General features: G+C 33.0%; 1 protein-coding gene across 1 annotated transcript in view; it reads right to left on the reverse strand.

The window, feature by feature from the left end:
- Window positions 1-18,669, reverse strand: part of LOC149422268 (sphingosine kinase 1-like) — an 83,346-nt gene extending 64,677 nt beyond the window's left edge. Inside the window, exon 1 of the mRNA XM_089633189.1 lies at window positions 17,760-18,669. Coding sequence (XP_089489315.1) covers window positions 17,760-18,628 — 869 coding nt within the window. The 5' untranslated portion in view covers window positions 18,629-18,669. The remainder of the gene's footprint in view (window positions 1-17,759) is intronic.

Below are 18,669 nucleotides of genomic sequence, written 5' to 3' on the forward strand. Positions count from 1 at the left end.
GGCCCGGCGCAATGGACGGACTTACAGTCGACTTTTCCCTAGAAGGCCTAGAAAATCGTATTTCCGTAGGGTTTCTTTTAATTATTTCCGATGAACGTATTACTAAATTCTTAAATGTTTCTAGAGGCATCCCTTGAGAAGTTACTAATTCATCACCTAGAAAAATAAAATCTGGTGCTTACCGCTAATTTTATAATTGAAAAACGTTTTATAAAATTTAAAAAATCGTTTTATTAGTTTATTATTCTTAAAGCGATGCACTACTTCGTGTAATATTTTAAATTGAGCCGCTATCAATAACAACCCTTACGTAGATGGCGATAAGGTTTAAATTCCCGATTAAACACCATCCGCCTGTTTTGATTTATGCAAGAAAAATACATGGCCAAAAAATGCCTTTTTTTTAATAGATTATTTTTTTCGATCATTTTATAAATAACTTAATTTGCCACATTATACAATAAAATAGTAACCGAAAATGGGTTCGTAAGTAGGATATTTTGAACTTTAAAGCAGTTTTCATAGACCTTTATATTTTTTTTTCTGGGCTTATAAAAAGACTCGATTATTTCAAAGGCCAAGATGTATTTTACTGGCAGTATTTAATTAAAGCATCTGAAACATTTCTAGGCGACCAAATTTTCAAACCAAAAACACTAAACAAAAAATCACTTACATCTGTAGGGCTCTAGAAACATTTGAGATGTTAATAATACGTTCATCAGAAATAATTAAAATGTGAGCTTCGAGCAAACCCCCGTTATTAGAGTCTTTTGTCGCCTTAACAGTATTATTGTAAATAAACCTACAACGATATAGAGAATGCTGCTTTGTTGGTGAGCTATGTGCATACTGTACTTCCTGCTTCAAACCAGTAGGTTACTTAAACAGATACATACTAAATTAGGTTTCTCTTTCTGGTATCGACCAAGCTTATCATAGATCCAGGTGAAGTAAATTTATATTATTTGTAGTTAATATAATATTACTAAATGTTTTATTATCTAATGATATTTTATGAATTACAAATAGACAAAATTGAATCGAATCAGAAAAAATCATAAAATACATTTCTTATAAATCGCACAATCGATTTAATAATTATGTGGATGCAACTTTATTTTTCGAAATTGATGCATTGAGTGTACGTGGACAATATTCAAACGCGATGTTGCTATAAAAAATCGTAAGCAACATTACTGACTGTCCGGATTTATTAAACGGAATTGATTTGAAAGTACCTACACGCCACGTACGCTCGTACATCTTTTTAGTGAAAAACAATGTAAAAGTAATTCAAAGCAAAATGGTTGCCTTAAAAGACTGTATCTTCAATTGCAATAAAAATAAATATAAAAATTCTATTATTATAATTGTTGATTTTATATTTTTTATTAACTTTTCAACTAACAGAATTATTTTTTTGTTATAATATCAACATTATTTTTTACGATGAATGGACTACTGATTAATACCATTGTCGGCTTCATAAATTTACAAAAAAATGATCCAATCTGCAAAAATAAAAAAATAATCTTGTAAAAATAATGTAGTAGTTATAGTCTGAATATAGTTTTGGCGAAGGCATTACATTATATCTGGCGTGTGGAGATCTTATATGCATAGTTTTAGTTTATTGCGAGGCCTGCGTCATGACATCGTTTCAGCATGGCAGGTCAGGCAAGCATCAGGTCTTCTTGTGATATTACGAGTGCCGTATCGTCTGCATACACAGTGCGTCCAATGAATGAAAACCATTAACTTATAATTGAAACTTATATAATATACTAGTAAAAGGTTGTTCCTAAAAATGACCCCTGTGCGACACATGTTGAGTTTTTTTTTGCTAAATATTTGTCGATCAATTGGTAAATTTTTAAATAAAATTATCGGCTTTCTTCCGATTTCTATTGCCTCCATTATTTCACTTAAAAAAACCAACACGTTTTAAAAAAAATAATTCGTAATTTATTTCCGTACTTTTTTCTATCGAAATCCATGTTAGTTGGGATCTAATAGAGAGAAATATTGTAAATATTTTTTTAAGTTTAATGGAAATGTATTTTTTGCAGGGCTGGCAATATTCTTATTGGTCTATAATTATGCACATCTATATGTTTGCCACCTTTGTAAATTCGTCTAATGATGCTAACTTTAAGTTCATCTGGTATGTAACTGCTTGTGCTAAAATTAAATTGATCAGATGAGTTACAAGAGGTCCTTAAGGTTAAACGCAACGCTCGTTGTATTCTACGTGTTCACAGATGGCGTTAATTAATTAATTTTGTTTAAATACGCTTTTGCAAGGTATTGCTTTACAGTATTAAGACAAATTATTTGTTTGCGCCCTCATATACGCAATATGAATATGAATAAATAGTTTTGTCCATATATAAACTCAATTCTATCGAGAAAGGCATACAAATACAATATTGGATTGAATCATCGGTAAAATATTGTATTTGTGTGCCTTTCTCGAAAGAATTAAGTCTTTAAACGAACAAAACTATTGATTCATATTCATATTGCGTATATACGGGCGCAAACAAATGATTTGTCTTAATATTGTAAAGCAATACCTTGCAAAAGCGTATTTAAACAAAATTAATTAATTAACGCCATCTGTGAACACGTAGAATACAACGAGCGTTGCGTTTAACCTTAATTATCAATTATTTTTTTAATTCAAACATTCCAACGTTGTCGATCTCTGATAACTTTTAAGTGTTTAGTTTGCTAACAATAATATTGATTTCTTCGCAGGTAGCTCTAAGTAGGTACATTCTATGTTGCACTTCTATTGGTCGATGCTAAATTGCATTTATGTACCATAGAACTGACACTGTTTGTGAAATAGTCGACAAAGTTATTTGCCACGATTTCTTTAGTATGCGTGTTTAATTTTTTTTTCGTCACAACTGACTTGCGTCTCAATAATTTATTTATTTCATCCCAGGTTATTTGCATCCATGAAATAATTTTTGAATTTATTGTTAAAAAAGATGGACTTCTATTGAATATTTTTTGTAACATTTTTTTTGAACGTTTTATATTCTAATTCAAATGATTGATTGGTTGGTGAATTCTTCCACCTTCTGTATAGTTAATATTTTTTATGTTTTCTAAGATATCAGGAGTTATCCAGGATTTCATTACGCGAGGCCTTTTGGATATAAAATACACAACGATTTTATTTTGTTCATACAATTCCGTAAAATTATTTTAATTTTACAGTATAACATATTACAATCTTGTTCTTCAAGCAATGGATGCCTCTCAATTGAATATTTTTGTCGATTTTGTTTTGAGATAATATCGAAATTCTTTCCCGCGTTCTGCAACTTTTTACTTTGCACTATATTTAATGAAAATAAATAACGTGTACACCACTATTTATTTTCATTACATTAAAATGACGCCACAAAATGAATTTGCGATTATTAAAAAGTGATAATATGACGTTCAAAGCTGTTGGTTGACCCTGATAAAATAAAGATTAATAACGGGTTTCATACAATTATGTTTTTTGTTTGAAAGAAAATAATTAATTTATTCAGATGTTGTAAAAAGTATGCAAATTAGTACCCGACGTTGAAGAGATAACTAATGATACTTAGGATGGGTTGTTTCGGAGAATTTGAACAATTCATCAAATTTCAACGTTATTTTTCGGGTTCTGTGAAAGTCCTATTCAAGTTTTTTTTGTTATATTATTATAGGCTAGTTGCTTGACAGAACTGAAATAATAACAGAATTTGAAAAAATCTTTCACAGAACTTGAAAATGAACGTTGAAATTTGATGAATTGTTCAAATTCTCCAAAGCAACCCGTCCTTAGTAAATATTATGTTGGTGTGTTGTTGACCCCTAGGTAATCTTTTAATAAGATAATCTGGCACAACGCCAAAGGTTGGATAAGAATGTAATACTTTTGCGTAGTTTAATTAGATAAATATAAGAAAAATAAGTATGTATATTACAATAAATCATTTGGCTCTAAAATAATTCCAATCAATCAGATCATATCTCGTCTTGTTGTGATAAATGTGATTTTTTTGTCATTAATAATTGCATATTTTAGTGTACCTATTTTCTTTTGTACTTGTTTTATTGTCTTGGATACAGTCTTATTTATAAAATAGTGTTCAGTTAATTGAAAATACGTAAAAATCTGCCAGTACCGATGACATAGGCCCTGAGGGAAATTAGATTCTTCAGGGCCTCCTGTGTGGAGTTTATATAAAAAAAAAAAAAAAAAGTACCATAAGAAAACGCCGATAGATAGTGTGTTGAATTTTTTTTCTTTATTAGCATTTAAACTTGCTGAACTAATTTTGTAGTTTGTTAGCAGGTACATATTGACAACATTTTAAGTAATAACATGGTACATTTGAAAACGGTATATACTCGTATGTTTAATAATGACGACGATAAGTTAACAGTTAAATATCAGAATTATATGTATAAAAAACAAGTACAAATGAACGGTTATTTATTACTCTTAACATAAAACTATTTATAGGTGTAATTAAATACATACTAAACTTCCCCCACAATTTTCTCTTCAAAAGTTCATTCATTGACCCATGGCCTTAGTAAATGGATCTGATAATAATATTGCTACCGCGATGATAGATTGTTTCGACCATAGAATAAAGAAGAAAACAAGAAATGAGATGTGGGCGTGTTTCGTAATCCAAAAGCCTGACATTATTTGCTTAAATTAAAAATTATTTTTAATATTCTGTGTGTCATCATCATTGTGAAATTTTTATTTCGATCAAATAGGATAGCGATATACGATGTCCGGTAAGTGTAGGAGAGACAGATCGCTTGATAAATGGGAAAGAACCAAACGTCAATGGCGATATTGGTTTCCATCCAAATCTACATGGAAGGCATTTCTAGTGTGTATTGAACATTTTTATGTGTGCAATTCTAGTGCATATATTCAGTGGTTTCGACAGAGAATAATTAAAGCGCTGTGGTAATCATTAGAATAATAAGCATCAACGAAAAACGAAACGTCGATTATTCCTATATTGCTACATTATTTTATTTGTTGACTCTTGGGGTTGTACCTACCTAAATTAATTTGTAGTTGAATAATAAGTGAAAAAACTATTGATGTAGGAATACAATATATTTTCCTCCAACTGTTACTGCCAGAAGTTGGTAACTACATTTTTTGGTTGTTTGAGCGATGATTTTGATGTTTATGTTTTATAATCTACGTCTGGAATAAGTTTTGTCACCTCTTACGTCGTTAAGTAAAACATTGTAACTTAATTATTTCATAAGCTTCCGGATTTCACAACGTAATACTAGAAATCAGGATTTATTTCAGTGCAGAAATTCTGGCACTAACTACCACATGTATTCCTCTTTTCCCAGAATACTAATGGAGGGAAACAATTATACCAAGTCAGTGGACATCCTGAATTTATCTTTAAAACAAATATAAAATGTTGTTAATGAAGCTATTCAGTTATGTACAATAAATAATGTATATTTCTTAATATTCATATGTAAAAGCTCTGAAAAAGGACGTTAATTTATAAATAAATAATTAATAGAAAAGAAAAAATATTTTTAAAGCACCTACAAAAATTTGCATGTTTGTTTAAAAAACAACACTAATGAATTTTTTAACAAAAGTTTGTCATACAAGATGGCTGCCAGGCAATTTTCCCTCACCCTAGATTTGGCTTCAATGCCGCTCATACAAAATCGCAGTAATGCTCTGTCCAGGGCTTTGCAAGTCCAAGCACTGTGTTGCCCGTGTGTTGCACAGTGTGCCGATCTAAAACATTTTTACATAAATTTTCAATCTATAGTTTTGGATTTTTATTTTTAAAGGAACAAAATAGACCATAATTATTATTACGGTACATTTTTTATAGATCGGATATTTTAATCATTATATCAACTAACATAGGGGTAACTAAGATAATACAGGGTGCGTTTTATGCTCCATAACGATTTTGTTTAGCCGCCATTTTGGTTTAGATGACAATTGTCAGTTGAAATTTGAAAGTTGTAGAGAGTAGTCGATAAAAATTTATTATTGAGCATTATCAAACATTTTAATTAAATAATTGATCAATTGCGAATGCGGAGAAAATTACGTGACCAATCGAATAATGTCTAAAAGTGGTGATATCAACTAGCCCCCACGACCCCTGATTTGATCCCTCCCGATTTCTTTCTATGGGGTATTTGAAGGAAAAGGTGTACACCAATAAATTAAAAATAGAAGTTGCTAAAATAACGCCAGAAGTCTGCGAAAATGTTATGAAAAATGTGCTTAAGGCGATGCCATACGTAGTAATGCAAAATCATGTGTTTTTGGTTTGAAAATTTGGTCGCCTAGAAATGTTTCAGATGCTTTAATTAAATACTAAGAGTAGAATACATCTTGACCTTTGAAATAATCGAGTATTTTTTATATAAGTCTTTTTATAAGCCCAGAAAAAAATAATGTATAGGCCTATGAAAACTGCTTTAAAGTTCAAAATCTCCTACTTACGAACCCATTTTCGGTTATGATTTTATTGTATAATGTGGCAAATTAAGTTATTTAAAAAATGATCGGAAAAAAATTAAATATTTATGCCTGAACATACACAAAATAAAATAAAAGGCACTTTTTGGCCATGTTTTTTTCTTGCATAAATCAAAACAGGCGGATGGTGTTAAGCGGGAATTTAAACCTTATCGCCATCTACGTAAGGGCTGTTATTGATAGCGGCTCAATTTAAAATATTACACGGCGTAGTGCATCGCCTTAAAAGAGCTCGCCTTTGCGCCACGACCAGAGGCGGCCACTTGACCGTCACCATATTCCATACATAATGTTAAAGACCATTATAATCAATCAATAAAATATAAAATTCATTAAAAAAAACATCGACCTGGAACATAAAACCCATCCTCTATTACCAAAGTGCTTTATTGTAGATATACTCCTCGTTAGCAATATTACAAAATTATCGATTTTACACCAGCAATTTATTATAAAGGGTTTTCCAATAAGAGGTGTTATTTTGATATTCAATCGTAAAAGATCAATGGTTTCGTTGCTTGTGTGGCACGTAGCGCCGTCTTGTTGAAAGTACACGTTGTCCAGATCAATACCATCCAATTCCGGCCATAAAAAATCATTAATCATCTCTCGATAGCGCAATCCATTCACCGTAACTGTTGCTATAGCCTCATTTTCGAAAAAGTAAGGTCCAATGACTCCGCCGGACAATAAACCGCACCAAACAGTCACACGTTGAAGATAGAGAGGCTTTTCAACCATAACTCTTGGGTTTTCCTAGCCCCAGATGCGACAATTTTGCTTGTTGACGAAGCCACCGAGGTGGAAATGGGCCTCATCACTCAAGATGATTTGCATTTGATTCACTCAAGTGAATTATAATAATTTCAATGCGTTGTTGAAGCGTGTATCGTTCCATTTTTATTAATGGCGTAGTTTCTACTTGTCAAATTTAAAAAAATGACAGCTTCAAAAGTAACATCTACCGAAATAGCGGGCTATTCAAAATAACACCTCTTATAGGAAAACCAAAGATATTAGAAGAACGAGATGTGCTATGAGCAGTTCATACTGTGTGGAATTGGTTTGCCCAGTGTCGCCGGTTTTGTTCACCAATACTACTGCACACTTTCGCTTACGCTAAGGTATCCGCACTAATACATAGAACAGATTTCTGTGCGTACACGTCCCAATAGTATTCAAAGTACCCTAATTAGGTAGTACTCCGCCTACGGTCCGGCGGCCAACATAGCATATCTCGTTCTTCTAATATCTTTGAGGAAAACCCTGTAGATGTATATTTATTTCCAGTGGTAGGTCATCATCAGCGTTACGAGCATCATTGAGTGTATTATTAACAACTACCGTTTTGTTATGAGTTATGACGCATGCGCACACCATTATAGACAAATTATGTAGAATTAACTTCATCCTCAGCAATCAGCTTAGCAAACCATGTATTTACTGCTTAAAACTAACATCACTTATTTACCTACATATTATTATACTTGAACCCACGTACATTGTTTCGGTTACAGAAAATAAAATTAAATACATCAATTTAAATTTAGATTTTTTTTTCTTGGTTGAATGATGTAAAAATGTACCCACACTCGTTGTCGATGTCAATTAATCAACTATTGGTGGCACTCATACACACACGCGCGCGCGCAAAGAATCGCATGTTTTAAAATTTGGATGATATTATTTTTTTTTTATTTATATTTTTTTTTTTTTTTTTTTTTTTTTATTATTTTTTTTTATTATTTTTTATTACATTTATTATATAAGTACATTTTTGTTTGTTTGTTACAATATAAGATAAAATATTTCAGGACCCCTCTTCCATAGAAGCATTAGCTTGTGGCTGGAAGAGGAGTGTACATTGTTTTATTGCAATAAGTAAGTAATTAAAAATTAAATGATTTTAAACTTATTTAAATGAAGTGAGTTATTTTTCATGAAGTGAGTTATTCTAAAGATTAATTCAATTGGAAACATTTTTATTTTTTGTGAGTTTGTCTTTAAAATATTTTTTTACAGTGTTTATTATTTTGATGTTATCATTAATGTTTCTAATTTCTTCAGGTAGTCGATTGAAAAAAATTCTTGCCCGGTAAGTGTAATAATTTTGTGCAAAGGAAGTGTTTAATTTTGGGCATGGAAAAATATATTTAGGTAAGTCTAGTACGGTTTTCAGTTAGAAATTGATACTTGTCTTTTTCTTTTATGATTTGAATTAGTGCATTTTTAATATAAAGATCTTTAAATGAAGGCACTTGAAATTCTTCGAATAATCGATCCGTTGGGTAATCGGAAGGTTATGTTATTATGTTTAGTAAACAAAAATTTACAGCTGTTAATGTACCAAATAAATGTCGGTATTATCATATTAGAATTTGGCTTAGTTGTTAGCGTTGTTGACCAGTCCCTGGATATTAAAAAAATATGGTTCTCGACAAAAAATGTTTTTACTGTCTTACAGTAAATATCACTGTCTTTCAAGCTTGGAACACTGACAAAAGAGAGGAACTCGTAAGTTATCTTCAGAAAGCCATATCCATAATTAGATGTTTACACTGCTTTTCAGATTTGGATCTTCCGTGTCTTAATAATCTTTTTTGTAAATTTCGACGGAAGTTGGATCTGAGTATAAATTATTTATAAGGTAATTTTGAAATTAAGATCAGATGGAGTAAATGCGTCTTATTTATTTGTACCTTCATTTTTTATTATATATTATTGCAATCATTTTCTGCAACTCCCGGATAATCCTTTTTGTGGACTACCTTGAAAAATGACATCAAGTTATTGTGCAGGTTTTTTGCAAAGTTGGAGCGACGAACCCAAGGTAAAAATACCATATTTGGTCAAGGAAAAGGCGACGTTCCAACAAGGCACACAGAGCCGGTTAAGACGGCATAATATTTTATGTTGGGCAAATGTCCACAATCCTCGAATTTAGATTTGGATTCTGTTTATGTTTTATACTTACATATTTTTTAATATGCTATATTCATACAACTTAATGTAATTTTCACTTAACCTCTAGTGTGCCAAGAAATCCACCGTGTTTTCCTGACGCTTGTACTCGTGTGCCGGCGAATCCACCGTGGATTTGCTATAATTCACCGCACCGCACTTGCCTCGATTATAAGGTTGTTTGAATCTTGTGCTCCTAGGATACCAAAATATATTGTATTCGCTTGGTAAGGAAATAATGTAATGTTAATATTATTATAGTTTGCCTTTTCGCCACTTGCAAATATGATTATTTTATCTGTGAAAATGTGCGTCGCAAAATCCCATGTCAAATGTCATAATTCCATTTTTCATAAATATAAACACATTATCTCGCGAGACGGTACAATTTATAAAAATATTATTTTGCAAAAAGACTGTCAGCCGGTGTACGGTGGAAGATTGCCATTTTAAGGCAACTAAACCAGGCACACTAAAGAGTACTAGGTCGCGGGAGAATGGCATTCAAAGGGTTAACCACTCAGACTAATTTGTTCACTTTTGGGAACATCTCATGTGGTCTCGTTGTGTCTCCCTTACTGACGTGGTGATAAATATGATCTAAATGGTGTTTAAGATAAGGGTGGAGACACATTACGCTGTACAAATCATGCCTTGGCCTGTTTTAGCATATCGCTCGCCATACACTACCGATGGGAATGTATGGCGAGAGATATGCTGAAATAGGCCAAGCCACGAGAATATGGCGTGGTCCGTCACAGGGTTTAGGGTGGTAATTTATTCGACTATGACTAAGATAAATTATTTTTATATTTTCTCTAGGGATAAATATGAACTATTCACAATCGAAAAAAAAGCTTTTAATTATTATTTTTTTGGTTTAGTTTACCAAAAAAATAATAATTAATATTTGACAAGTTCTAGTATCTTCACCAAAAAATGTGGACAATTTGTCTCGACGCCATCTAGTGAGAGAGTTAGCACTTACAATGCCTTTCTCATACAAAATAAAGTTGGTTGTTTCAGGTGAAAAAATGTAACAAGCAGTAATTGTTGAATGAAACACTAGTATATATTGAATTATTTCGCGGATAAGAGATAAGCCGCCATAGCTCAGTGGTCAGAGCTGTCGACCGGAAATCGAAAGGACACGGGTTCAAGTCCCGTTGGCGTCATGTATCTTTTATCAGGAGATTTTTCAATGTGGATGTGTTTCAGGCTAATAATTATTGCTTATAAAAATAAAAAGCTTTTATTTTGGGAACTTCACGTATCGCCGAAAGGGCATCATTCACTAATCATTAATTTGGTACTTTTGCCAAGAACAAAAACAAAAACAAACAAGAAACTGGAGTAATATAATGTATAACAGTAATTTTAATTAATGGACGTTGCGGATTGCATGCGGATATAATTCAATAGTAAAATAATCACATCAATCTAAATGATCAATGAGCACCTACATAAAGAATAATCCTAATTATCGTTACTCTGTGTGGAGATAACTCAAGACAAGACACGCTCACTCTCACTCAGTGATTAGATGTCTAGGGAAATTTCCCTAGATCTAGGGAAGAGAAAAATACTTTTTAGGGTAAAGTAAAAGAACACAACAATCAAGTAAATTCTGAAATTTTAAGAAAATGAGGTCAAATTCTGGGTAATAATAGGGAAAATTTTGAAATATTCTGGGGAATTTTTGGTCCGAAATTCTCCCCCCCCCTTCCAATTTTACTGTCGAACATCATACATGTTACTTAGAAGTAAGCTACTGGTAAAAATACTATAGACAAACCCATTTATACCAGTCGGCATAATCATGGCTATCTCTTTCATACACGAATGTCTCTTTCTATATTTAGACATACGTTCATTACAGGAATTATGCTTGTCTGTCAATCTGAAATGTAGGGAAAAAAATGGGTATCCCATCACTGCTCTCACTGCTCACCAAATAGTGAAAGGGGACACAGATTTCTAAATGCAATGAACATAATAAGACAAATCATCATGTTTATGAAATTTTAGAGCTAGAAAAGAGATGTGTAAAGTTCATGAAGCCAGAGTTTACCGGTCGCGACACGAACAGGTGTTCCTGCTTTGTTTTAATATTTTCCAATTAGTTAAGATCATACGGTTGCTAGATAAAAGCATATTGGGAATCAAATTGAAATAATAGAATAAAATATGGACCTTGTAATTATGTACTCTAGTCTAGACGTCGCAAAACTTTAAGACAAAAGATTCAAAACTGTAGGTAGAAATACAATGGCTTGAAAGGTTTTCAGTAGCATTGGCTAAGTTAATTTTTATGGAATCGATATGAAAATTTAATCGAGTTTAAAGAATGGCTTCCTATTATTGAAAAAGATTTTCATAAATTAAAAGAAAGTAAGTACCTACATAAGTACTTTAAAAATATATATAAATTATGTATTTTATAGTATCTGTATAAAACATAACGGGATTCAAATCTGCTAACATAGATGGTGGAGAGATGAAAGAATAACAACTAAAATGTAAATAATATCACATTTAACTAAACAATTTAATAAGTACAACATAAGGATGCATAGACATTCAAATTGATAGATCAGCCAATCAGGGAAAGAGGAACAAACCAAGTGCTTTTAGCTCGGGAGGCGGCGTGACCGTCTTCCTTTCTGTGATATGCCAATAAATGAATCTGACAGTATACAGGCAACTCGCATTATAATACCATTAATCAGTCCTCGAAAATAAAATTTGCTCACGAACTACTGGTCATTTTTACAATGGCGCGCAAATTGCTGGCTGCGTCGGGTCGACCCAATCGGGTAAAAAGAAAAGTTCAAGATTGTTTCTAAAATTAAATATTTTGTTACACTATTTAATTACACACTTTTACATCTGTGTTATAATTTGCCCACCGCAGTCATTTTAGCGTCGCTATGCCAGGCGGTTCGTTTAAAAACGAACATTCAGATCCTGCATAGAAAAGTCCTACAATTACTTTAGCAAATTTTAATTTTCTTCGCGGGGTCTGGTTATATCCATGTGCGCTGTTCAGCGGTCAGTGTACGACTGATGTCGTAGTTTATTCAAAGCTTTCTCAAAACCTCCTAGTGTCAAAAATATGGTCATGTAGTTTGCCTACAGCTCAACGAAATGATTTCATGTTAGGGCAAGTCAATTGAGATGTCTATGAAAGGATGATATTTCTTTGGAAAACGTCAGCATGCACAATCTATGCAGCTGCATTGCTTATACCATCGATTTTTGTGTGATTGATGTTTCGGCATTTGAAGCCATTATCAAACTGCTCAGAAGGCAGGAATCATGTTAGAAAATGATTTCTCTCAGGAATATTGAGCCGATAATAGAAATTAATAAGAATATCAAAAATTGCACACAAAAGAACCTATATACTAATTTCCTTAATTTAGGCGATGTGAAATATTGTTTGTGCGTTGGTGATCTGCAGTCATGCTCGGGAACTATTGCGAACTAACCGTCAAAAAACCTTTACCGATGTGCTTGTGATAGAGCGCGCAAGCGGTCAAAACGAATATCGTAATATTATTGGACCAAGGAGTTCGTTTTGGAAAAATAAAATAAATGCCTTCATAACGTTTTAAAAAAAAAAAGGTTTTCTGATGTTTTTCAACAACGGAGTTCGTATTGTTGATAAATCGACATCATTTTTAGATAATTAGTAATTACCAACATCTTTTTGAGTACTTGATCGACGTTGATTGGTAAATTAGAGGCATGTAATTATGTACTTCAATTTAAGTTTCTAATTGCCATGTTACAAATTATTCAAGGCGAGTCGGTATACGCGCTGTGCAATCGTAAACGATACCTTTAATATAATTTCTCAATTGGAATCGGTTGATCGATGTACAAATTATATTAGAAAATAAAAATCTTGCTTACACATATATTTTACTCCATATTGCTTACATTTTGTTTTAATTAATTTCAATTTAAGCAATGTTTGTACACGATTATTACTTAAGGTGATAATTACATAAGTTATTGGTCAATGTACAAATTATATCAGATAATAAAAATCTTGCTTACAAATATATTTTACTCCATTATGCTTACATTTTATAAAATTATTTTTTTTATTTAAGCAATGTTTGTACACGATTATGACTTAAGTTATTAATTACATAAGTTATTGGTCGATGTAAAAATTATATCAGAAAATAAAAATCTTGCTTACATAATATATATTTTTCTCCATATTGCTTACATTTTTCAAAATTTATTTCTATTTAAGCAACGTTTGTGAACGATTATGACTTAAGTGATGATTACAGTAAGTTATACCTATGTATAAAGTAAATTAAGGAATATGTAAGTATAATGGGCCCTACAGACGACTCAATTAGTTAGAGCGTTGAGTCTGGTTGAGTTTGAATATAAAGTTGAATTGCATGGAAATGATGTTGGGCGTGACTATCAAGTTGAATGGTTGTACCACCAGAGAATCCAACAACTATCCAACCCCAAGTTGAATCGTCTGTAGCGCGGTTGAACCGATGCATTGAATCAACTTTACTCAGTCTGCCTAAGAAGCGGTCGTACGTAGAAGTGTATGAACGAATAAAAATAAATAAAATGCCAGACAATGAAATGGAAATTTGAAGAAAAATTTAAGTTTAGATTGAGGATTTAGTATCTTCTGGGATACTAAGATCATATTAAATTCCTATTTAATGCTTTTAGAATCATCATACGACTGGATTTTTTCGTTCCGTGGACACTGTTGGCCCTCGTTTATCTTTGTCTTTCAAACATGGTTTGAAAGGGAGATATGTAAATAGGAATGTTAGAGGGAGCACGCTAATATTAAAAAACGATAATAATTCAGCGAAAATGGTGAAAATATTTAATAAAACACGACTCGTTTGAAATAGAGTAAAAATCTCTCGAAAAATGCTTGTTGCATTTATAGATACACTGTGAATTTTTTCATACCTATAATAAAAGAAAAAAACGTGTGTTTAGTAATTTTCTGAGCATGTTTGTTAGAAAAATACTTCGTAAACAACAAACCAGCGCCATTTGTTGGACTTGTTTTATTGTTTATCTATCTGCACAAACAGACTGAGCCACGGCAACGCGAAACGGGGAACAGCTAGTCAACTTTATATATTAAAGCCCAGCTACACTACTCGCGAAGTTGATCGAAGTTGACCGAATACGTTAGTGTGGGCACGAACTTCACTTCGCTTCGGGCAACTTCGCTTCGCTTCGCCCGACTTCCGATTGTTGTCGGTAAATGCGCCCGAGTCAAAGGACTCGAGTCCGAGAGACTGAGTTGGACTGAGTTACTCGCGAAGTTGCACGAGTGTGTGGGCACGCACTTCGAACTTCGGCTAACTTCGTCGAGGACTTCGTCGAAGCGTCGAAGCGAGTAGTGTAGCTGACACTTTAGATTATATTGTTCACTAAATCGCTTACTTGAGTGAGCGTTTCAGTTGGTGACATTTTCGAACTCGCTAAATATCGACTAATCATTATATCAACTCAACATTATTTCAATATTAAACACGTGTAAAAGGTAAAGATTTTGTCAGATTAACATTGACATTAACCTTTATCGGTCTTCACAGTCGATATATATATATCGACTTTTTTTAAAGTTACTTTCCATCGGTTTTATACAAAATAGTCTTCAAAGTATAATATGGCAGTAATTTTTGATGGGCATTTTTAAATCTAAAAACTAAATAGGTTTGCGTAAATTATTTTTTTAGGTTATTTCAAGCAACCGTATATGAAATTACTCAACCATCAATTTTTTCATTATCATAAATAGAATTGCAATATTTAAGAATACGTAAATATTCGTTTTTATCGCCTCCTGTAATGTTTTCATTTTGTGTATTGAAGGGTTTTAGCAAAACACAGTCGATATATTAGTGGTGGGATTAAAAATACGATTGCAGTTTGATAATGCCTCGCGTAATGATAATTACACAGCAGAACTTGTTTGTAAAAAAATAATAATCTTTTTTTTAAATAAATTCAATGATGATACTAATGAATGAATAACAAAAATTAACGTGATAACAATAAAAAATAAATGTGAAAAATACTACATTATTAATGTTGTAGCTGAAAACATTTTTTTTCAATATTTCAATTTTTGAAACTATTTTTTTTTCAACTTACGCGTACGAGTAATGTCGTATTTTTGCAATCTTATCACTTTAGCTTACTGAAAAGCCACGGACCACCACTGAATATATTATATAATCATTTACACTTTTTAATATGAAAATAAAATACATTTCAAATTCTTTGATAAAAAATCTGTGAAACCTCTGAAAATAAACATACTTAAATAATATGAAGGTATACGAGACGAGAAATTTATAATATAATCTTAATATATAAAAATCACGTGTCACTGTGTTCGTACACGCTAATCTCCGAAACCGCCAAACCGATTTCAACGAAATTTTGTAAATGTGTATGGTTGGTTTCAGCTTGAAATATAGGATAGTTTTGGACCCGAAAGTTGGCGATATTGTAGAGATCTAAAAAAAAATAACTTTTTTAATATTTTCCCATGCAAAAATACATACAACCACAAAGTTTACATAAAAGGCGGTCTGTGGCAGGACAACGAATTATTATAAAATGCATTAAACTAACTGGTTTCTAATCTAAATATATAAAATTCAGCCTGCGTATGTTTGTGCTAGCACAACTCGAAAAGTAGTCGAGCGATATCGCAAAAAATTCAAAGTTTGTTGTTATTAGTGCCAGGAGTGTTTAGAGACTTTTAAATTTGAGAAGAAGTCGGGGACGTCCGAGGAATACTTAACGCAATATCTCTGCATTGTAATGAGATACGGAGTCGAATAAAGTCGATATAATGTAGTTTTTTGACAGTAGTGTAATGTAACAGTATACAGTAGTGAATGGTGGAAGAAGTCGGAGGCGCCCGAGAAAAACATTAGCAATAGCGAAGCATTGCGGGGGATCCACTAGTACGTATATACTATAATATACTTTTCTTCAGTTATGGTGCCGACAGACGTAGCTATAAAAGATCAAAAGATATTTGGCTTGGCGTATTTCGGCATATCGCTCGCCGTACATTTCCAATTGAAATGTATGGCGAGCGATATGCCGAAATACGCCAAGCCAAATAACTTTTGATCTTTTATAGCTACGTCTGTCGGCCCCCTTAGCCATATAACCAAAGATATTAGAAGAACGAGATATGCTATGTTGGCCGCCGGACCGTAGGCGGAGTGCTACCTAATTAGGGTACTTTGAACGGTATCGGGACGTGTACGCACAGAAATCTGTTCTATGTATTAGTGCGGATACCTAACCGGATACCTAACCGGATACCGGATATCGCAGTGTCATAATCCACACTATTATTCTCCATTCTGATATTATTTCATCATGGGCCAGTTGTTTCACAGTAATGGATAGTAAATAACTGATCTTAAATATTAACTTAATGAATTGTTCAAATTCCGTGAAACAACCCGTCCATAGAGCATTACTTACATATTATATTTAATACTTTTTGTATGTACTTTTTATACGTTTTTTAGTTATTTTTACATTTACATTTATACATGTTACTTTCTTTATGCTGCTGTATTCATACTTTTGTTAATAGGACATGTTATGCAGTATACAAGAAAATAAATAGTAGCCATTATAGGAATAACGTTGACAATTTCATTTAGCGATAGATGGTATTATTATTATTTTGTATTTTTTACAAAAAATTGTTTGTTCTGTAATTTTAAGATAATATATTTTATTAAGCATTAATCTATATTCTATATTCATAAACAATTATAATGTTACACCTTACTAACCTATACAAGAAATGATAAAGTGCACTAACTTCGGGGGGTGATTCTAATGATTTTAGAAGTAGAAAAGATAAAATAACTTTTATCGAAATTCCAACGTTTTTAAAAAAAAAAGATGAATTGTTTGTATGTATGGGAAATTAAATATTTTAGTATGGGAAAAAACGTTGGAATTTCGAAATAAGCTAGTTATTTTTTTTACTTCTACCATCATGTAGAATCACCTCCCGAAGTTAGTACACTTTACCCCGGACACCCTGTATATTAATTAGTACCGAGGAAAATGACTGATTAGTTAAGAGCTACTGGATCGGCCATGTAATTATAAATAAGTAAAGCTCAATGTTGGTGTTGGAACCTAAGAAAGATTTACAGGAGCAACTTACTCGTAAAGGTGGCAGACGGTCCGAGCTAAACCATTCCCTGAGCCGCACGGCATGATGCCCAGGGGCACTTCGTCCAGCACCTGCTGCCAGTCGGGGCGCTCGAAGATCCCATTGATCACCTCGAAGAATATCCCATCCCCTCCCACGGCGATGATTCCTCGCCAGTTGTAAACATTGCGCTGCCTGATAAAATCCTTGGCGTAGTTGGCATGCTTTGTGACCTGGAGATCATACGGCAACTCCGCTTCCACCAAGATAGGAGCCACTCTTTGCTGGAAGCACTCCCGGGCCTTTCCTGCACCAGACTTGGGATTCAACAAGACTAACAGCTTCCGCTCGTTGGCAGGCGGTGCTAAGGCATTTATTGGGAGATTACTTATCAGACATTTTATTGCGATTCTCCATTTTTGAGCTTCTTTATTGTTATCGTCGTATTTATCAAATGATCTAAATCTGAGGGTAATCGTTGTTCTCTCCCGCTTGCCTCCGCGTCTATTTCGCTTGAGAATATAAGCGTAAATATACAAATATGCACTGACATCGTTCTCATCTTGTTCCCCGCTGTTTTCGTCGACGACCTTTAACGTCGGAGGGCCTGGAAGGGAACTGCACACACATGAAGAGGCTCCGGCGTGTCTCCGTTTACTTCTCATACATCTGCAACCCACAATATCGTTTATGGCAATAGTTTGTTCCTTGGTAGAACCATTGCATTCTTTCCGCAAACTTAAACCTTTTTCCGAAAGCCTAACTCGAAAAACCGTATTTTTTTTAGATAATATATAAAACGTTTCTTCTAAATAAACTTCAGGTTTCGTATCACCACTTTCATTAGGATTCATGTGAAAAATACCATTACTTTTACTCATGACGACCACTGAGGCGCGTATTGACGGCCGCACCAACTACT

Source organism: Hesperophylax consimilis, chromosome 7, assembly GCF_061612785.1.
Source record: "Hesperophylax consimilis isolate HC1 chromosome 7, BYU_Hcon_1.0, whole genome shotgun sequence".
Taxonomy (NCBI): Eukaryota; Metazoa; Arthropoda; class Insecta; order Trichoptera; family Limnephilidae; genus Hesperophylax; species Hesperophylax consimilis.